General features: G+C 42.3%; 1 protein-coding gene across 2 annotated transcripts in view; it reads right to left on the reverse strand.

Moving 5' to 3' along the window:
* Positions 1 to 462: 462 nt before the first annotated feature.
* Positions 463 to 23,845, reverse strand: part of DNAI3 (dynein axonemal intermediate chain 3) — a 219,886-nt gene continuing 196,503 nt past the window's right edge. For both annotated transcript variants that reach the window (XM_056532517.1, XM_056532515.1), the window contains exon 23: positions 463 to 770. In XM_056532517.1, coding sequence (XP_056388492.1) covers positions 615 to 770 — 156 coding nt within the window. In that variant the 3' untranslated portion in view covers positions 463 to 614. The remainder of the gene's footprint in view (positions 771 to 23,845) is intronic.

Raw genomic sequence — 23,845 nt, forward strand, 5'->3', positions numbered from 1 at the left:
TATCATACAAGAAGGTTTGCCGTGTCTCCCAGTTTTAAAGCAGACAGGTCAGAACACACCCAAAATCGGTCAAAGCCAAACTTTGCTTTGCATCCTGCCATTCCTCCCAGCTGCTCTTTTTCTCCCTGCTTGTAGTTCATGCGCCCACTCCCTGCCTAATTCCAAAAGGGCCAGTGTACGGACCCAAAAGTCCAGTATATGCTTTGCAACCGTACGACCCCCCCAGCAAGTTCCCTGCATAAGTCCCATTTATCAGAAAAGGATCAGTGTACAGAACTGGCTGGGTGTCCTATGGTTGCCTCGGCAACTGTACCAACCAGGGTCATCTGCCTCTCTCTTCTCCGCACTGAACTGTGCAGGACAGAAGCTTCAGACACTTTAAAAAAAAACTCATGTCATCCACATTTTGCAAACACTATTTTTCATACACAGAAATAAAATAAATGAGTCAAACAAGTCAAAGAACGGTTAAAAAGGGGAAACTTTATTTATTATTTATTCCAGTGTTTGTGTAGGGATTTTATGTAACCTCCCATCACTCACAAAGAGCGGACAGTAACACCTCAGGACAGGAAAAACCTCCAGAGGGGAGGAAACCTGTAGGGAATCCATGGCTACTGTACTACCCTTCCTCTGGGCATACTAAAGGAGGTTACCTCTAGAATTTGGGCAAAGTGTCTGTGTATGTGCATGATTCCAGGGGTTATGTCTTCATCCAACTTCTTGCTGTAGGTCCGGAAATGCGACTCCACCTCCTGGAAATACTGCATCTAAGAGAGAAAAACAAAAGAAAAGAAAGATAATTTACATGTTTATTATAGAAATGTACATGGAACGACACTAACCAAACCTGTGTATGAATCTGCATTCCCGGGTCCCTACAGTGTCCAGCATGGGCCCCTCACTGAGGAACAATGAGCAGGAGCCGTGTTATTTCTGCTCAGTGCTGCTCTCTGGTGGACAGTGGTTATGACATCACATGTGTGACACGCTGCTCCTCCTGGGAGTTCTATGTGGGCAGTGCTGCTCTCTGATTGGCTGAAATCCAGACAGCTTTTTAACATATTTTGCATGACTGTTACCTAAGGGATTTTTCTATAAGGTTTATTAAAATGGCGCTACTCTCTATGGGGTGTGTTATATTTGTTTCTCCTAACCGGACACTCAGTATATGTAATGTCATTTTGTAATAATGTCAACCTGGGCCCATAGGTTTCTTATATCCGCAAAGACATGCTCAGACATTTTGGGGTGTAGGCGCTCAAGGGTTGTGTATCAATAAATTATGGGACTTCCCTGCGAGACCTATCGAGGGGGCCCCTATAAGCTCCTCCCCCACAAGGTATATAACACCCATACCAATATACCCACCCATACCAAATTGCTCTAACTGTACTAATATGACCTGCCCACCGCCATGTTCTATACCCATACTCTCACTGTCACCTTCTACACACACTGCCCCCTCAGTCCCCCCTAGCTGATGGCCTCCGGTCTGCCCAGTATGGAATCCTGTGGGGTCCGGCCATAATAACCCCCCCCCCCCCCCCCCCCACATGCATGATGTATATATCAGTGTTTCAAAACTACAACATCCAGGCCAAAGGCTGCCTGGGCATGTTGGAAGTTGTAGTTTTGCAACAGCTGGAGACACCCTGGTAGGGGGAACACTGGTGTGGGAATAAATATATATATACGCACACACACACACACGTACACTCACCGCTACCCCCCCCACCCCCACCCCCACACACATACATGCAGGGCCGTGATTAAAGCAGAACCATTATGCAGTCTCCTGCTAGGGCCCCGGACTCTCCCCAGGAACGGGGCATGTAGACCCCCGCACTAAGCGCCGGCCGACACACCTCCTCTATGTATCTCAATGGGAGAGCCAGAAACAGTGTTCGTCTATCTCCGACTCTCCCATAGAGATACATGTAAGGAGAGTGTCGGTCGCCGCATCGTACAGGGATTTACATGCTCCGTTCCTGGGAAGAGCTGGGGTCCCGTGCAGGAGATCACAGAGGGTACCACAGGTCGGACACCACCCCCCCCCCCCCCCCCCATAATCTCATACTTATCCCCTTTACTGTGGATAGGGGATAAATTCTTCTGCATGATACTTCTCCCTTAAAGGGATAAGCCGGTGGAAAAAAATTCTAATAAACTGGTACCAGAAGTTATACAGATTTGTAAATTAAATGTATTTAAAAATCTTAACCCTTCCAGTACTTATCAGCTGCTGTATGCTCCAGAGGAAGTTGAGTTGGCCCTGCACATATAATATTTTATTAACATATCACAGTGCCCACATACTAAACCAAAAAAAGGGCACCTGAGAGAGGGGCATGAAAAGGGCAGAGGCTCAAGTCCCCTTTCTAGTCTTTGTGTGCATGTCCCTGCTTAGTTTCCAGCAGAAAGTATGCCAGGAACAATGAAGGCAAAGGGGGTCTGACCCTGTACTAGCAAGGTGAACCTAATAAAGTGGTCAGTGAGTGTATGGTACATGCTAGGCAAAACGACAACTCCCAGCATTAGGATAGCATGTAGCATGGTGGTCTCAAAACTGTGGACCTCCATATGGTGCAAAACAACAACTCCCAGCATTAGGATAGCATGTAGCATGGTGGTCTCAAAACTGTGGACCTCCATATGGTGCAAAACGCCAACTTCCAGCATTAGGATAGCATGTAGCATGGTGGTTTCAAAACTGTGGACCTCCATATGGTGCAAAACGACAACTCCCAGCATTAGGATAGCATGTAGCATGGTGGACTCAAAACTGTGGACATCCATATGGTACAAAACGACAACTCCCAGCATTAGGATAGCATGTAGCATGGTGGTCTCAAAACTGTGGACCTCCATATGGTGCAAAACGATAACTCCCAGCATTAGGATAGCATGTAGCATGGTGGTCTCAAAACTGTGGACCTCCATATGGTGCAAAACGACAACTCCCAGCATTAGGATAGATAGCCGTTGGCTGTCCGGTTATGCCGGGAGTTGTCGTTTCGCACCATATGGAGGTCTACAGTTTTGAGACCACCATGCTACATGCTATCCTAATAAAGCCAAATACTATGTGGTACAAGAGTGTGATACCAGACACCAGCCAAGACCCTGTGTCAGGCTCCAAACTTTATCTTGTTAGCACTTCAATAGCTAATAGTATTATCTATGACCCGACTATCTGAGGACAAGTGCTGTGTGCGGACAGCAGATCAATAACACTGGAGCTTGTGAAGAGGCCCGAGGGCGCAGGGAGGCTGGGGCCACCACCCATTACACTATATCATTACATTTGTCTACAAATACACAAAGGATAATGAGAATGAGTCAGAGGGAGCACATCCCCCCCCCCCCCCATCCCGTCCTATGATCTGAGGATAGATTGTTCATTAAAATATGCAATAGAATAATAAAAACTTTAAGCAGCGCCTTATTCTCATCTAACCAGTGAAAGAAAGGAGGTTCCCAAGACCGTATCAATGATTTCCTATGTTCAGGATAGGTTACCAATATCTGATTAATGGGTCGAATCCCAGCACCCGATTCATTGCATAAATTGAAACTCATTTTTGCTATTGCACTACTTATGGTAAATAAAAAATCTTTCAAATATACGTCACGCCCCCTCCCATAGGCTTGCATTGAGGGGGCGGAGCGTGACGTCACACGGGGGCGGGGCCGTGGCGTCACAATGCTCCGGCCCCCATCGCCAGTAATCAGACCCGGAGCGAACATGCTCCGGGGACGTATTAGAATGGGGTGCGGCGTGCAAGATCACGAGGGTCCCCAGCGGCGGGACCCCCGCGATCAGGCATCTTATCCCCTATCCTTTGGATAGGGGATAAGATGTCTTAGCGCTGGAGTACCCCTTTAAGGGTGTATTCATACGTACAGTATCCTGCGCATATTTGATGAGCGATATTCGATGTTGCAGATTTATAGCTGTGTTCAGTCATTTAGTTTAAATTGAAATCTGCAGCATAAAATCTTCAGCTTCAAATCCTGTGCTTTAAAAATGAGCAGGATACTGTACATAAAGGGATTGTCTCCCCAGGGAATTACCTATTGTTTATATGTAGGTTTTTATGTCGAGGCATAGCTGTTATTTCCGGTGACTTTTCAGGATAAGTTTCCCTGTGCTTGTACATGAGGAGCATCACTATATCTGCCTATTATATAAGTTGTACATGGTATGTACTGTACTGTATGTTTCAGCAGATTTCTGCTCTGCAGGCTTCATCTGTAGTTTGCAGATCTCCCAGAGCTGGTGGACAGAGCTTCATCCTCCCCCCTCCATAGACTTTTATTATTTGTCTTGAGTTTCCTTCTCCTCGTTCTATAGAATTGTATTGCTTGTCTGAAGCTCCCTCCTTTCCCCTCCATAGACTTGTGTTGTTTGTCTTGCAGACACAGGACAAAGCTGAGCTAATTTTTTAGGGTACGTTCACATGAGCTTATTTGCAGTGTATTTTACGCTGCAGATCCGCCGCTGAAGGACCTCTATATGCTGCCTTTACATGTGCCTGCTCGGAGCGGCAATACGCCGGTGTTCTCGCACGCATCGCGGCCACTCCCCCTGCTCAATGAGCTGCCGCGATGTGCGAGTATACTGCGCATGCACACGGCGCCACACATCACAGTGTGTCTGCTCGTAGCGGCATATTACCGCTCCGAGCAGGCACATGTAAAAGCAGAATACAGAGGGTCCTTCAGCGCCAGATCCGCAACGAAATACGCTGCGAAAATCCGCTCATCTGAATGTACCCTTAGAGTAGATAGTTTAGCAGCAGGAGGGGAGTATTAATAACAGGAGAAAAAAGCAGTCTAATATAGATATACAGGTATTATACGTTTCTTATATTCTCCGCTTGTACTATTGAGCTATAACAATGCTGTTTTTAATGCCTATGTCCAAATAACAAGGCCTATTTCATGCCTATGTCCAAATAATAATGCCTATTTAATGCCTATGTCCAAATAACAATGCCTATTTAATGCCTATGTCCAAATAACAAGGCCTATTTAATGCCTATGTCCAAATAACAATGCCTATTTAATGCCTATGTCCAAATAATAATGCCTATTTAATGCCTATGTCCAAATAACAATGCCTATTTAATGCCTATGTCCAAATAACAATGTCTATTTAATGCCTATGTCCAAATAACAATGCCTATTTAATGCCTATGTCCAAATAACAAGGCCTATTTAATGCATATGTCCAAATAACAATGCCTATTTAATGCCTATGTCCAAATAATAATGCCTATGTAATGCCTATGTCCAAATAATAATGCCTATTTAATGCATATGTCCAAATAACAATGCCTATTTAATGCCTATGTCCAAATAACAATGCCTATTTAATGCCTATGTCCAAATAACAATGCCTATTTAATGCCTATGTCCAAATAACAATGCCTATTTAATGCCTATGTCCAAATAACAATGCCTATTTAATGCCTATGTCCAAATAACAATGCCTATTTAATGCCTACGTCCAAATAATAATGCCTATTTAATGCCTATGTCCAAATAACAATGCCTATTTAATGCCTATGTCCAAATAACAATGCCTATTTAATGCCTATGTCCAAATAACAATGCCTATTTAATGCCTACGTCCAAATAACAATGCCTATTTAATGCCTATGTCCAAATAACAATGCCTATTTAATGCCTACGTCCAAATAACAATGCCTATTTAATGCCTATGTCCAAATAACAATGCCTATTTAATGCCTACGTCCAAATAACAATGCCTATTTAATGCCTATGTCCAAATAACAATGCCTATTTAATGCCTATGTCCAAATAACAAGGCCTATTTAATGCCTATGTCCAAATAACAATGCCTATTTAATGCCTATGTCCAAATAACAAGGCCTATTTAATGCCTATGTCCAAATAACAAGGCCTATTTAATGCCTATGTCCAAATAACAATGCCTATTTAATGCCTATGTCCAAATAACAATGCCTATTTAATGCCTATGTCCAAATAATAATGCCTATTTAATGCCTATGTCCAAATAACAAGGCCTATTTAATGCCTATGTCCAAATAACAATGTCTATTTAATGCCTATGTCCAAATAACAATGCCTATTTAATGCCTATGTCCAAATAATAATGCCTATTTAATGCCTATGTCCAAATAACAAGGCCTATTTAATGCCTATGTCCAAATAATAATGCCTATTTAATGCCGATGTCCAAATAACAATGCCTATTTAATGCCTATGTCCACATAATAATGCCTATTTAATGCCTATGTCCAAATAACAATGCCCATTTAATGCCTATGTCCACATAATAATGCCTATTTAATGCCTATGTCCAAATAACAAGGCCTATTTAACCATTTTATTTATTTTTTTATTGTTACTTTCATTTCTATGTTTTATAATAGTCTTGAAATCTTGCAGTTTTCATTCTGGCCACTAGGCCTAAAACTAATAACATAAAATGTGAACATTGAACCATACGGCCCATCTGGTCTGCCCAATATTGTAAATACTATGAATAGTCCCTGGCCCTGTCTTATATGAAGGATAGCTTTATGCCTATCCCATGCATACTTAAAGGGGTACTGCAGCCAAAATTCACTAATCCCATATCTACAGGATAGGTGATAAGTACAACCACTGGGACCCCCACGATTTTCCGGGACGGGAGGTGAGTGCAGTAGACTGCACGCACTACATTGATTTTCTATAGGAGCTCCGCAGAGACCCGAGTCCAGTATTCAGGCATCATCGGCGCTCCCATAGAAATGAATGGAGCGCGTGTCGTGCAGCGGTAGATGACGTGTGCTCCTCACTGAGCCATACGGGGTCCTGTTCTGGAGATCTCAAGGGGTCCCAGTGGTTGGACCCCCTGCAATCAGCTACTTATCCACTATCCCCTAGGACTATTCCTTTAACTCTTTGGCAGCTGGGAGACGGTATCAGGACACTGCAATTATACAATTATTAAACTTTATTGACACAAAAAAGGCTGAAAACTTCCCAAGAGAACACTGAGCATTAATTGGTTGTCTAAAATAATACTAATGAATGGTAACAGATGCAGAATTTGTTCCCAGGCCTCACTAAATGCAATATTTCGGGTAGAGTTTTCCGATGGAAACTTTTTTTTTTTTCAGATATATTTGTTTCCATGAGAAAAGTAAATCTCCGACATTCTTCTGTCGCCAGACCGTCCAACAACAAACTTTCTTATCATAATTGGTGCTTAACATTATTTTAATACCCAGGAGACCCTTCTCTAGGGAATGCTATGGTTTCAGAATAACAAATATATTCTCTGGGACATCCAAGTTATAAGTCAGCCATTAAAGAATATTTTACTCTACATCAAAAACAAAAGGAAGTTTAAGTCCCTAAAAGGGGTTGTCTACTTTGTACAAGATGAAAAGGTGATGACAGGATGTCCCATGCAGAAACCACTAATGATCGAGCATAGAAAGTGTTACATTCTGTGGCAGCGCCACCACAGGAGAAATGAGATATTACACATACACCAATGAAATCAATGGACTGTCCATGTTAAAGGGGTATTCCAGGCCAAAACTTTTTTTTTATATATAATAACTGGCTCTGGAAAGTTAAACAGATTTGTAAATTGCTTTGATTAAAAAATCTTAATCCTTCCAATAGTTATTAGCTTCTGAAGTTGAGTTGTTGTTTTCTGTCTAACTGCTCTCTGTGCATGATGGGAAAATATCCCCATAGGAACTGCACAGCTCCCGGGACGTGACATCATCAATGAGCAGTTAGACAGAAAACTTCAGAAGCTAATAACTATTGGAAGGATTAAGATTTTTTAATAGAAGTAATTTACAAATCTGTTTAACTTTCTGGAGCCAGTTGATATATAAAAAAAAGTTTTTGCCTGGAATACCCCTTTAAGGCAGTGGTCTCACAACTGTGGTCCTCCCAAAAAAGTTTTTGCCTGGAATACCCCTTTAAGGCAGTGGTCTCACAACTGTGGTCCCACAACTGTTGCAAAACTACAACTCTCAGCATATCCGGACAGCTGTAAATATACGTCATGTTGTACTTAGTACCAGGGCACCATGATGTACACTTACATCACATGTCCTTTAGTGGTTAAGGGGGATCTGCACAATTGCACTTATCGAGACACGTGTCCTACGACGCATGTGATACCATTATCCCGTATCAGCATAACAAATGTAGCTGCCACCCCCGTGCCATTTCATTAACCCCCTTATCCCCCCGTGCTACTTCCTCCCCTTGATCACCCCCTGTGTCATTTCATCAACCCCTTCAATACCCCTGTGTCACTTAATCTCCCCCCTGATCCCACCGTGCTACTTCATTACCCCCATTTATCACCCCGTGCCACTTCATTGCCCCCTGTCCCCACTTCCTTACCCCCATTTATCACCCCGTGCCACTTCATTGCCCCCCTTGTCCCTTCCCGTGTAACTTAATTCCCTGGTTTGATCATGTGGTGCTCCGGTACAGGACTTGGTCCTGTCCCTGTCTAAAGTCCCCTCAGCCAGAGTCTCTCCATTCTCATAGGGCTCTCCTGTAGGGTTTACCCCTAGTCACCTCATATAAATCTGATATTTAATGTATATATATATATATATATATATATATATATATATATGTATATAGGAAATATCTATGTATAGGACCTTAGCAGGTCACGTGCCTTTAATTAGGTTGTACCATGGTTTAAGGACCTTATAAGGTCATGTGATGTACCCAGAGTTCACTGGGTCAGGACTTACAGGTTTGCCAACCAATGAGCTTAGTCCAGCCCCTTATTATATAAAACGCTGTAGTCAATCAATTCCTTGCTTAGTTCTGGATTATCAAGCCAAGCACATCTCATCATCTCATCAGCATCAATTTAAGTCAGCTAGGCCAAGGCCTAAGCATCTGCAGCCACTAAACCGTGAGTTACCAAAAGCTCAATCTATCAAATCCTGTGTGACTACTACAAGCTCAAATATTATAATTAGTAGCACAGTGGTTAGCATCAAAAGCTCATTGCTTCCAAGTCCCAGCAAACCTGTGAGGAACCTGTATCCCGGTTCACTCTTGAAAGACTGTTATGTTCAATACCGTTGCATAAAATCAGCAAGTAAAGTTTCTTCAGTTTATTCATAAAATCTGCTGTGGTTTCGTTATTTTCCCTTCCGTTTCTGGGCCGGTTGGCGGTAGGATCATTAACACTAAGGAAACCTCACCCTGGCATCACGACATCTAAGGGTTAATTCCACCAGACCCTGCAATACCACTGCAACACCCCAGTCACCGTTTACTCTCCCAGACACCACAAGTACATGTCTACCACTTCATTCCCCAACCCCATACTTCCTGCGTGGCACTGATGAGTGACGTCTATCTGCTCCGCTCCTCGGCGTGACATCAGGGGCGTCACTCATCAGTACCGTCAGCCACCGATGCCACGGTTCTGGATCAGCAGCACGGGCCGTGGCCACTCGCCACCTAAGAACAGTGACCAGCGGCGGCGGCTACTGCTGCAGGACCAAATCCGACACACCTAGGGACTGCCGCCAACACTCTAATGTGTCACGGCACCAAGTTTAAGAAGCCCTGAAGTAAGCAGACATCAGGAGTCTGCCGAAAAAAAGCTTTCCTACAAATAGCAACAGTGAGTTAGAAATGGACAAATATAGTATTTAAAAACAAACTGGCTACTACTCAGCGAATTTGGCTATTCCGCGGCCTGCGTGTCACTTTCATCCTCTGTTACCATTATCCCTTGTCTGACTTACCCTTCAGATTCACGTGTTTCACATATGTTTGATATATAAAAATTTTAAAATACAAAATCCTTTAAATAAACAGTTATGCAAAAAACATTTTTTGGAAAAATTCTAGAAAAATAAGATTGAAAAAAATATATAAATAAATTGGTGAATTTTATTTCCAGAAAATTAAAGGGGTACTCTGGTGGAAAACTTTTAATTTTTATTTTAAATGAACTGGTGCCAGAAAGTTAAACAGATTTGTAAATTACTTCTATTAAAAAATCTTAATCCTTTCAGTACTTTTTAGCAGCTGTATGCTACAAAGGAAAATCCTTATTTTTCAATTTCTTTTTTGTCTTGTCCAGTGCTCTCTGCTGACACCTGATGCCTGTATCGGGAACTGTCCAGAGCAGGAGAAAATCCCCATAGCAAACCTATGCTACTCTAGACAGTTCCTGACTCGGACAGAGGTGTCAGCAGAGAGCACTGTGGACAAGACAAAAAAGAAATTCAAAAAGTAAAGAATTTCCTCTGTAGCATACAGCTGCTAATAAGTACTGAAAGGATTAAGATTTTTTAATAGAAGTAATTTACAAATCTGTTTAACTTTCTGGCACAAGTTAATAAAAAAAAAAATAATAATAAAGTTTTCCACCGGAGTACCTTTAATTTAGGGGGAAATGCTCTTTTAGGGTTTCCCTTCTACCTTCTGAAAGAATAGTAGAGTTGTTCCCAATAGCTATGCACTGCTCTATGCTCATAAGACATTCTTCATGATGAGACGTAACCATACACTAACCATGATCCCCGTGTACAGTATGTACAACTGCGTGAAATACAGATTATAGTGAGAAATACAGGGTCTCTGAGTCCCTGGCCCTCCACTAATAAAATCATACATTCCTTGAGATCCATGCTGTTGATGGGAACTTTCTGTCCTCCGCAAAGAGCAGATGCTAAAGGCCAAACCACATCCTTTTCAGAGCATGATATAATTTGCTTAATGCAGTAAATCTAAGCAGGATGTAGTCTGAGCGTTTTAATGTACTTGGCTCCAATCGCTTTCTATTAAAAAATGGCCAAGAGACGTATCTTGTATCTGTATTACCCATCCTGCTGCTTGCTGGTCAGTTGTAGTGTTGCCACCTGGCCGGTATTATACTGGCACAGACGGTATTTAGGCCACCCTGCCGGTATTTATCCAACCAATCCTCTAACTCCCGAAATGTTGCACCGTATACTATACCAGTGTTTCCCAACCAGGGCGCCTCCAGCTTTTGCAAAACTACAACTAGAAGCATGCCCGGACAGCCGTTGGCTCCTGGGGCTCCTGTTCCCCGATTCAAAAACCTGTAATAGTTGAAACGTAACACTGTAAAGTGTCTGTATATCTAGACTGTCAAGATTGCTGTATAAATATATATATATATATATATATATATATATTTCTGCACATCTGTTATGGGCCCCATAGGTAAAAGAACTATTGCAATATACAAACTTTTCTTTTTAATTTATATATATTTTTTTCTATCATTTATTTATTTTTCTTTTAATTGCACAATATTGTAGACAGCAATCTTGTCAACTGGTATTCCAGATATGTTCAGGACCAGTCAGCTGAGAATTCCATAAGACTGCGGTTAATTTGCCATTTCTTGGTATATAATCCCTTTCTAGGCGAACATGGGCCTATGCATGAGAACTGTCTACATGTCATACCGGTAGTCATGAGATTAAATAGATCTAAAAAAAATAATAATAATTCTCAGTGTCCCATCCTTATGTTCTCTCTTCAAAAAGATGTCTGGTTGCAGCTTTCTCTCCTCTCCCAATAGAAGGAATTATGGAGGAATCAGGAGATATATCTGTAAGCTGAACAAGTGTTTGGTCAACAGCTATTGAATGTGTATGGCCTGCTTTATTTAAATGAGCACTCTCAATAAAACTAATTTTTGCTATTGCTCTCCTTATGGTAAATAAAAAAATCTTTCTAATGTACTTTGTTTAAAAAAAAATTAAGTTCTCTATGATTTGTGTTTAAAAAAAAAAACTGCCACTAGGTGTCTCCCTACTTGTCCAGAGCACATTTCCTCCCATCTCTTGCATGGACTTGGCCAGCCTTGGCCAATCATAGCTCATCTCGCACTGCACTGCTCTGGGCTGTATGTAGCAGAGTGAGGGAGGAAGTTCTCCCCTGTATGGCTTCAGATGATGTCACGACTGCTGGGGAACGCCCCTTCCCAGTCTGTGAATCCGATCGAGACTGAGCAGAAAATACAGAGCAATATCAAGGTAGAAAACTAAAAAATTATAAAAATAAAGGCAGGGGGTGGTTTATCCTGATGGGGGCCGGTAAACTGAGAGGATTATAAATTTTAACAAGATCATGAGAGGTACTTCTTAATTGTAAGGGATCGACAAGGTTATGAGGTGGTGGAAAGTTCACAGACGTAACTGGGCCATGGTGCGGACATCTCAGTTATGTGACTCACTGCCACCTTAAAAGTATTCTCCTACCATCTATAAAATTGCATGTAGAGCAGGTCTCAAGTCCTGCAGGAACGCATGGGAACTGAGTTCCTGCACTTTTCCACAGCAGGAACGCTGTTCCCATTAAGGGGAGTCCTGCAGGACCAGCCTTGGGTGAGTTCCCACACTTTTTTCCCCAGGACTTGACCCCTGACATAAAAATCTGAACGAATGAACTTTTATGGCTCAGAACTACCTGTCATAAATGGGCTTATCTGGGACAAGTCCTAGGAACATCAAACGACACCTCGGTAATGGATCACACAACACAATCTACCCCAATAACTTCTACTAATTCTTCTTTTATTAATTCTGAAAATGGAAAAAAATATCTCATGAACGCCGGTCCGGGATTATTTCATAATAGGAATAAAATCCTTCCAGACTTCATCCAACAATCTCTCTGGATCAGCTATGTTCCCTGTGCTGGAATCAATTTCCCTACAGTATATCCCACTTTACAGCAACCATATCCAAAATCATCTCTCTGACTGGAGGGAAGAAAATCTCCTCTCGGAGTCTGGGACAAGTCCAAGGCTTTGCAGGAAATATGCAGAATAAAGTGAAATATGGCGATCTGCTCCGACTGATCACATACATCTGTCTGGCTCCCAAACAGCAAGTGCATTCCTTCTGTTCTAGATACTACAAGAGGCCTTAGACAAGCACAGGACTGTACAGCGGTACTTTACAACCAGCAGTAGAAGCGGAACTATTTTTCATTGTACTGTATAGATAACCACCTGTCTCTTTACAGCTGTTGTACAGCACCAGGCCATGTTATACTATCCAGTGGGTGCTGTGAATAGTAGTTTCACAACAGCTGGGGACCAACAGACTATCCAAGTCTAGTTACACACTTGCACAATATGTCATTTCTATGGAAGCTCGTAGTATACAAATGCTTCCTTACTGCCTGTACATAAACCTGCTGTTCCTTAGTGACCTATGGGCCTCCTGCAGTAACTGCTTTTCCTGGACCCTATAATAATACTTGCTAGCCTTACACAATAATCATTAACGCCTTAAAGGGTACCTCCCATCAAAAAAAACTTTTGATATATTATAGATTAATGTATGCAGAATAACTTTTCAATTGCATGTTATTAAAAAATATGCTTCTTTCTATTTAATTTTCCACTTTGAAGAAATGACCACTAGGGGTCTCCCTACCAGTCCTGGCAGCAAGCATTTCAGACTCGTGCTGGAGTCCTAAACACTACGAGCTGCCAGTCTGCTTTGTTCACAAAGGAGAACACTCAGAGCTGCCAGCCTGCTTTGTTCACAGCCTGTTTGGCTGTGAACAAAGCAGGCTGGCAGCTCTGAGTGTTTAGGACTTCATCATGAGTCAGAAATGCTTGCTGACAGGACTGATCGGGAAAAATACAATAGAAAGAAGCATATTTTTCATTAACATGCTATTGGAAAGTTATTCAACATTCATTAATCTAAAATATATCAAAAGTTTATTTGATGAGAGGTACCCTTTAAGGACGCAGGGTTTTTCAGTTTTTGTATTTTCTTTTTTTCCCTCCTCAACTTTTAAAAATCATAACCCTTTCAATTTTCCACCTAAAAATCCATATTATGGCTTATTTTTTGTGTCGCCAATTCTACTTTGCAGTGACATTAGTCAATTTACCCAAAAATCCACGGCAAAGCGGAAAAAAAATCATTGTGTGACAAAATCGTAGAAAAAACACAATTTCGTAACTTTTGGGGGCTTCCGTTTCTACGCAGTGCATATTTCGATAAAACTACATGCAGGAAAATTTATACGTTTAAAAATGTGATCTTCTGACCCCAATAACTTTTTATTTTTCCATATACAGGGAGGTATGAGGGCTTATTTATTGCGCCATGATCTGACATTTTTATCGGTACCATTTTTGTTTTGATCAGACTTTTTAATCACTTTTTATTAATTTTTTAATGGTATAAAAAGTGACCAAAAATACGCTTTTTGGGACTTTGGAATTTTTTTACGTGTACGCCATTGACCATGCGGTTTAATTAACAATATATTTTTATAGTTCAGACATTTACGCACGCGGCGATACCACATATGTTTATTTTTATTTACACTGTTTTATTTTTTTATGGGAAAAGGGGGGTGATTCAAACTTTTGTTAGGGAGGGGGTTAAATGATCTTTATTAACACTTTTTTTATGCAATGTTATAGGTCCCATAGGGACCTATAACACTGCACATACTGATCTTTTACACAGATCACTGGCGTGTATTAACACGCCTGTGATCAGTGTAAGGCTGGGTTCACACTACGTTTTGTCCCATATGGGAGCGCATACGGCAGGGGGGAGCTAAAACCTCGCGCTCCCGTATGTCACCGTATGCGCTCCCGTATGTCATTCATTTCAATGAGCCGACCGGAGTGAAACGTTCGGTCCGGTCGGCTCATTTTTGCGCCGTATGCGCTTTTACAACCGGACCTAAAACTGTGGTCAACCACGGTTTTAGGTCCGGTTGTAAAAGCGCATTCACTCCGTTTCACTCCGGTCGGCTCATTGAAATGAATGACATACGGGAGCGCATACGGTGACATACGGGAGCGCGAGATTTTAGCTCCCCCTGTCGTATGCGCTCCCGTATGGGAGAAAACGTAGTGTGGACCCAGCCTTATCGGCGCTTGACTGCTCCTGCCTGGATCTCAGGCACGGAGCAGTCATTCGCCGATCGGACACCGAGGAGGCAGGTAAGGTCCCTCCCGGTGTCCTGTAAGCTGTTCGGGACGCCGCGATTTCACCGCGGCGGTCCCGAACAGCCTGACTGAGCAGCCGGGATACTTTCACTTCAGACGCGGCAGTCAACTTTGATTGCCACGTCTGAAGGGTCAATACAGGGCATCACCGCGATCGGTGATGTCCTGTATTAGCCGCCGGGACCAACCCGATATGACGCATATCGCGGGAGCCAGCGGAGGATGTAAATATACGTCCTTCGTCGTTAAGGGGTTAAAGAAGCACTTTGGTCAGTAGCAGTATACAGATAGAGCTGGAGTGGAGGTGTATAACTACTATCTGGGTGGGGAGGGAATCAGTCTGTGAGCTGCTAAGAGGGGATCTGGTAGGTGATGATGTCATCCTGTCCTTCACAGGACGTCAGCTGACTCAGGATTTGTCTTCCTTTTGACACATTAAAGGGGTACTCCGGTGGAAAACTATTTAATTATTTATTTTCAAATCAACTGGTGCCAGAAAGTTAAATTGATTTGTAAATGATGTCTATTAAAAAATCGTAATCGGACTTGGACGTAATTGGACTTGGACTGAATAATGCAGACCCACGCTGACTTTATAGCAGACTTGACTGACTGGACTATGACTGACTAGATTTCACCCCTGTGGTAGCTTTACCAGGCTTTGACGTTCACCTGAAGGGGCACTTGGTGATTGAAGCGCGGCTGCGTGGTTAGGCCTAGGTCTCCCTTAGGACACCAGACACTCTCAGGTCTTGACTGTACTGCTCCTCAGCAAGGTCTAAAACTGCTCTATCTAGCTCCTCCCTTGGTTTATAAGGGAGCACTTTGGAGGACTCCCATAGGTCACCCACAAGTCACCTGGTCACTGACACCTTCCCTGGTTACACAGGACTTGGTAACAACACTTAAAGGCGTATGAACATCAGAAAGACAAAAGAATAAATAACATACGGCACTAAGTGTTAACCATTTAGGGTACATAGCATGCAGGTGGACCCAGAGGACACTGAAATAGAGTCCGCCACACAGGACAGAAAGGGTACAGGAGAGCAACTCCTGGACTGGGCCATCACACTTCCTTAAAGGGTACCTCTCATCAAATAAACTTTTGATATATTTTAGATTAATGAATGTTGAATAACTTTCCAATAGCATGTTAATGAAAAATATGCTTCTTTCTATTGTATTTTTCCCGATCATTCCTGTCAGCAAGCATTACTGACTCATGCCGGAGTCCTAAACACTCAGAGCTGCCAGCCTGCTTTGTTCACAGCCAAACAGGCTGTGAACAAAGCAGGCTGGCAGCTCTGAGTGTTCTCCTTTGTGAACAAAGCAGACTGGCAGCTCGTAGTGTTTAGGACTCCAGCATGAGTCTGAAATGCTTGCTGCCAGGACTGGTAGGGAGACCCCTAGTGGTCATTTCTTCAAAGTGGAAAATTAAATAGAAAGAAGCATATTTTTTAATAACATGCAATTGTAAAGTTATTCTGCATACATTAATCTATAATATATCAAAAGTTTTTTTTGATGAGAGGTACCCTTTAAAGGAAATCTGTCATGAGTTTCACCTGCACTTACATGTCGGTACAGACAGATAGTACAGGTGATACTGATGACAAACTTACCTGTCCCCGCTCCGTGTTGTGGTTCTCCAGCAATCTTCAGCTGTATCTTTCGTTTCGGGGCCGACTTGGAGCATGGGCGGAGCTCATGATGCTCCGCCCATGCTGAGTCGGCCCCAGAATGGAAGTTACGGCGGAAGATGGCTGGAGAACTAGAACACGAAACGGGACCAGGTAATTATGGTCGTCATCAGTGTCACCTTAACTATCTGTCTGTACCGACATGTTAGTGCAGGTGAAACTGAGGACAGATTTCCTTTAATGATCAATGCCAACCAAACTTGCTCACCGTTTCTCAACAGTATGCCAAACATTCCTAAATCTTTTTTATACCAACGTATAGTGTTTGTTGGTACCGAGCGCCTTAGGACCTTGGGTACCAACTCTTATTTTTGCCCCTGTTCTAGTTGTATAGTAAAACACAATATGAATTGTTGGATTTGAATACCAATCTTTGTCTCGTTCTTCTTCGGTTGTCAACGTGGCGTTATTTTCTATCGTTCTCCCTTTGGCTTGTGTATTGGTGACAACCGTCTGGTTGCTGTGAGCTCCTATCCAACAATGTGTCAGTACGAGCTTCCAGCTGGTTATATAGACCGTGTGTCAAGACGTCAGACGCCATCACTTTACAGTCACATCTGTGCTCATGGACGGAAATATAAGTATTTGGAAATAATATTTATTGAGTATTATGTGGCTTCCAGATCATATCTAAGGCTAAGGGGGTCCCTTACAAATGTACTGATTGTGGTACGTGGGTAGTAAGTATATAGTACTAAAGGGGGGGTGGTAAAGCTAAAAAAAGAACGTACATGTAATGTAGTGTTTCACAACCAGTGTGCCTCCAGCTGTTGCAAAACTACAACCCCCAGCCTTCTGCTGTTTAAGCGTGCTGAGAGTTGTTGTTTTGCAACAGCTGGAGGCACGCTGGTTTCAAAACTCTGTTGTAATGAATTTTGGATACTGCTAGTGCCGCTCTTTCCAATCTATCTATGTAAAACTCAACATGTGTGTATATATATATGTACAGTGGTCCCTCAAGTTACAATATTAATTGGTTCCAGGACGACCATTGTATGTTGAAACCATTGTATGTTGAGACCATAACTCTATGGAAAGCTGGTAATTGGTTCTGAAGCCAGCAAAATGTCATCCAAAAATAGGAAAAGGTGAGGATTAAAGAAAAATAAGTAGATAACTGATATAGATAAAGCAAATCCTTACATATAAAAGTAATAAAGAGCTGCTGGGAGCTGTAATCACTGTCTATGTCAGTGTTTCCCAACCACGGTGCCTGCAGCTGTTGCAAAACTACAACTCCCAGCATGCCCGGACAGCCGTTGGCGGTCCAGGCATGCTGGGAGTTGTAGTTTTGCAACAACTGGAGGCACCCTGGTTGGGGAAACAATGTTTTATGTAGGGTACAGGAGCTTCTTCAGGGTCCTATACAGTACACACTGTGTCCCAAATGGAGCCGCCCTTACTTGGTGTCCATAGGAGCAGCTAACCCTGGCACAGGTAAGGAGTAGTACAGAACTTGTAGTTCCTTCCTGTACTGTAGGGGGCGCTACAAGACAGCCAGTCAGTGCATGTACTTCAGTAATAGAGGTGATTTGCCAGTAAAATGCCCATTCTGATTGGTCAGTTCCTCCAGTTGTGACACTTTTCACAGATCTGGAATGTCCGTAGCATTGTATGTTGAGTCTGGCTTCAAGTTACGATGGTCCAGAAAAGACCATTGTATGTTGAAACTATTGTATGTTGAGGCCATTGTAAGTTGAGGGATCACTGTATGTATGATCCAGCATAACTTCCTAATGGCTGTATATATTTTGAGGAAACTTGGTACACATTTTACCTAAATGTCAACTAAAAATACAAGATATGTAAATAACCCTAACCCACCTCCATTTGCAAATATGGGGTATTCGTGTGAAGTCCTATGCAAGTATACGTGATTTCCGGTACATCTTCTAATCGCATTACTCTCAGGCTGCAGAGACAATTAAACATCCTGTTCCGGACCAATGTGATGGTAAAGTATGATTTAACTGTCGGGCAGGCAGGTGCAGAGAATATGGGAAGGGATATTAGGTCAAGAAATGAAGTCGGGATATGAGGACATAATAGGATATAAGGTTGGTATATGTAGTTGCGATATGAGGTTGGAATATGAGGACGGGATATGAGGAAGGCATATGGGGAGGGTATATGAGTTTGGGATATGAGGTCTGGATATGAAGGTGAGACATGAAGACAGGATATGACGTTGGGATATGAGGATGAGATACGAAGGAGGTAGAGCGTTATTGCTGCTTTTCTACTCCCACAAGGTTTAGGTAGGAAGACCGGGCAACATCGGGTACTCTGCTAGTTGTTAATATGGAAAGATCAGGGGTATACATGGAAGAGAGGAATGCCTAACACAAGGATCAAACTGTGTGCCCAATAGCCTAGACTTTTATGGTCCCAAGTTGTGTCCCAACCTTTCCATGACCATTGTGGTCACCCTGCTATTGCCTAGTGTGGTGTCCCGGTACCGTATTGCATACCGTACCTTGTATGGTGGTCCCCAAAGTCAGAGTTACTACGTTCAGGTAGGGTCCCCCTGGTGAGACAGCCCCTAGTCGCCTCCTCCTTCTCTAATTTTATAATGTTTATGTGTACATATTTAATAATGTATAAGTTTAATATGATGCATATTAGTATACTTACCTTTGTAGCGTCGCAGGACCTTCGGTCATGTGACTATGTTAATTCCTCTATGGTATGTTGGAGGACCTTTGGGTCACATGTTTACCCATAACCCTTTGTAAAGATGATTGACAGAAGTATTGGATCAGCTTAAGTCCAGCCCCTGCCCATATAAGGGAGCTGTAGCCAATGATCGCTCTCTTGGGTTGCTGCTCTCGTGGATGCCGGACTATTAGGACGGATCTGCGCAACTTTCAAAGACAAGCTAGGCCTGAAACCTGGCGATTAAACTGTGAGTTCTAAACTAAATCCCCGCTAAAGCTATCGTGACTGCTGGACCTCAACTAAATCCCCTAAATCCAGCAGAACAGCGCATATCAGTCTACGGACTCTAAAATGCTTAAGGTCCCAACCACTGTCAGTCTCTGAGAGACTTTGCCTGGTTATGAAGCTTGCATAAAATCTTCAGTAAAAGTTCCGACTGTTTTCAGCAAACTCTCCGGTTGTGGACATTCAATTATTCCATACCTCCCTATCACTCTTGGGAAGGGTGGTAGTAGGACAACCATTGCAGAGGAGCCCTCACCCTGGCGTCACGAATAGAAAGGGTTAATCAGACACCCTTTATTACCGCACAGCTACACCTAATATACCCTACACCCCCAGGCTATCCCACTAGTTTAGCTAACATATATTCCCTTTGTAGAGGGATTCCTACTAACCAAAAACATTGGAGATTAAATCAAACAGGAGTAAGTTCCCATAGGCACCACAATTGTAAAAAAGGGTGGGAATGTAAAAATCCTAGGGTCCCTCTGTAGTCGCTCGCCCCTCAAAGTGGTATGTAGCCAACAACCATCTTGTGAGAACCATGAGACTGACCATTGCCAGCCAGCAGAAGGGTGAGACAACTTGTGGCGGCCTCTTCTTATAGAAGGAAGAAGAGGAGGCAGTGAAAGGTATGTCAATGCCGTATAAACACCGACACGTGTATGCTTAAGCACCTAGTACATAGTATGGTGAACAGAGGGAATGCAGGACCCTCTCAGAGAAAAACAAACATCTACACTATTTGTTGCCTGAGGCACGATGTAATACTGCCACCTGGGCCACAGCTTCTTGCCTCACACTTCAACATTGTTGGGGCCTGTGATGAAGCTTGTCCCTTTGAGGATATTCCTGGGTTGGTATAGGTATGCTAGAAGGTTTTGCTTTTCAGGAATATACATGAAATGTGCCATAAATGTCTGATGAATGGAAATCCCACTTCTGGGACCGTCACTTATAAGGAAAACAGGGGTCCTCTAGCCCTAGTGGTTGTAGAAGGCAGCTATAAAACTCAACGTGTGTATGTATGTATGTGTGTATAAGTATGTATGTGTGTATGTATGTATGTATGTGTGTATAAGTATGTGTGTGTGTGTGTATGTATGTATGTATAAGTATGTGTGTGTGTGTGTGTGTGTATAAGTATGTATGTGTGTATGTATGTATGTATAAGTATGTGTGTGTGTGTATGTATGTATGTGTGTATAAGTATGTATGTGTGTATGTATGTATGTATGTGTGTATAAGTATGTGTGTGTATGTATGTATGTATAAGTATGTGTGTGTGTGTGTGTGTGTATAAGTATGTATGTGTGTATGTATGTATGTATGTATAAGTATGTGTGTGTGTATGTATGTATGTATGTGTGTATAAGTATGTATGTGGGTGTATGTATGTGTATATGTATGTGTGTATAAGTATGTATGTATGTGTGTATAAGTATGTATGTATGTGTGTATGTATATGTGTGTATGTATGTATGTGTGTATGTGTATGTATGTGTGTGTATGTATGTGTGTATGTGTATGTATGTGTATGTATGTATATGTGTGTATGTATGTGTGTGTGTATGTATGTGTGTATGTGTGTATGTATGTGTGTTTATGTATGTGTGTATGTATGTGTGTGTGTATGTATGTGTGTATGTATGTGGGTGTATGTATGTGGGTGTATGTATGTGTGTATAAGTATGTATGTATGTATGTGTGTGTGTATGTATGTGGGTGTATGTATGTGTGTGTGTATGTATGTGTGTGTATGTATGTGGGTGTATGTATGTATGTATGTATGTGTGAGTATGTAGAGTTAAATCAACCCTAACTGCCCCCATTTGTGAGGGTGGGGTTTTTGTCTGAAATCCTATGCAAGTCTATGGGGCTTTTGGTACAACTCAGACTGCAGAGATTGGGTCTTTTAGGGATAAGAGGTCAGTATACAAGGATGGGATATGGGTAATGGGTATGTATGTATGTATGTGTGTATAAGTATGTGTGTGTGTGTGTGTGTGTGTATGTGTGTGTGTATGTATGTATGTATGTGTGTATAAGTATGTATGTATGTATGTATGTATGTATGTGAGTGTATGTATGTGTGTATGTATGTGTGTATAAGTATGTATGTATGTGTGTATAAGTATGTATGTATGTGTGTATGTATATGTGTGTGTGTATGTATGAATGTGTGTATGTATGTGTATGTATGTGTGTGTATGTATGTGTGTATGTGTGTATGTATGTGTGTTTATGTATGTTTGTATGTATGTATGTATGTGTGTGTGTGTATGTATGTATGTGTGTGTGTATGTGGGTGTATGTATGTGGGTGTATGTATGTATGTGTGAGTGAGTATGTAGAGTTAAATCAACCCTAACTGCCCCCATTTGTGAGGGTGGGGTTTTTGTCTGAAATCCTATGCAAGTCTATGGGGCTTTTGGTAGAACTCAGTCTGCAGAGATTGGGTCTTTTAGGGATATGAGGACAGGATACAAGGATGGGATATGGGTAATGTATAAGAGGATGAGATATGAGGTAGGGATATGAAGATGGGATATGAGGACAGGATATGAGGATGGGATATGAGGTCGGGATAAGAGGACAGGATATGAGGTTGGATATCAGGATAGGATATGTGCAGATTTTGGTGTAAATTTGTGTTTTGGTGGTTAGGTAAAAAAAAGAAAAAGTAGTAAAAATAACCTAAAACTGCACGTATTTTAGAGCATGATAATAAGGTGAGGATAGCAGAATAGCATTGCCAACCTACTCACAAGGCGCCTTACATTAACTCAGCATTCCTTCCATAGCACACAAAAAAAGTTCCTTTAAACACCATAAAGCTTGGAATGCTTTCCCGAGGAAGGAAGTCTTGCGTGACACAGTCAGTCATCTAAAATTATGTCCTGATATTGTTTTAGGACAGATGAGTATACAGAGAATCTGTATCTTGGGAGTCATGTTTTTTCTCTATACATTTTTTTGAGTCAGATGATTTTTTTTTTAGCTTTCCTGTGACAAGTTTTGACAAAGCCTAAGTGTCTTTAGAAAGAATCACATTTATATTACTCTGTAAAAACAATGCGCTAATGTAAGAGACTTAGCAGTATATTATACATTTTCAAGCAGTAGGGGGATATATGTGGTGTCCCGGTACAGGACATGTCCTGTCCCTTTTGTGTGGAGTCCCCTCAGCCAGAGTCCCTCCATGATAATGGGATCTCCTGAAGGGCTAACCCCTGAGCTTTGTCCCGCCTTCTTATTATATAAGGGGCTGCTGCCACTAAATTCTCTCTCTTAGTTCCGGATTATCAGAGAAAGCACATCTCAGCACAAATCATCAATTCAAGCTAGGCCTGAAGCCTTATCTTCCGCAGCCACTAAACCGTGAGTTATCCGGCTCAAAACTACTAAAATCCTGTGTGACTACTGCAACTCAATTATCTTCAAACCAGTAGCACAGTGGCTAGCAAAGCAAAGGGAGGGATAGGCACCAGAGAAGCAGGAGAAGAAGAGATCAGACACTCAGGGGGGATGTTGTGCTGAGGAAGGGTCTTGGCTGCGGGATGAAAATGGATTTGAAAGTTGAAACGGGCAAAAAACAACGACCATCTAGCCTTGCGAGGATTTAGCCGCTTGGCGGATTGAAGATAAGACAAATTTTTGTGATCTGTATAGATGGTGATGGGTTGAAGGGATCCTTCCAGAAGATGTCTCCACTCCTCAAGTGCCAACTTAATAGCCAATAGTTCACAGTCTCCAATGGAATAGTTTTTTTCAGGAGGAGAAAAGGTTTGGGAGAAAAATCTGCAAGTGATATTTTTTCCTTTAGCGGATTTTTGTAGGAGAACAGCTCCGGCTCCAACTGAGGAGGCATCAACCTCGAGGAGGAAGGGCTTCAGAGGATCTGGTCTGGACAAGACTGGAGAAGAGCAGAAGGCGGCTTTGAGGTGGTTAAAGGCTTCCTCCGCCTGTGGCGGCCAGGATTTCGGATTAGCATTTTTCTTAGTCAGTGCTACAATAGGAGCAACGATGGTGGAGAAGTGGGAAAAAAAATTGATGATAATAATTAGCAAATCCAAGAAATCTTCGGATAGCTTGTAGGCCAGTGGGACGAGGCCAATCTACTACCACCGATAGCTTATCAGGGTCCATTTGAAGACCTTGACCGGACACAATGTATCCC

Source organism: Hyla sarda, chromosome 7, assembly GCF_029499605.1.
Source record: "Hyla sarda isolate aHylSar1 chromosome 7, aHylSar1.hap1, whole genome shotgun sequence".
Taxonomy (NCBI): Eukaryota; Metazoa; Chordata; class Amphibia; order Anura; family Hylidae; genus Hyla; species Hyla sarda.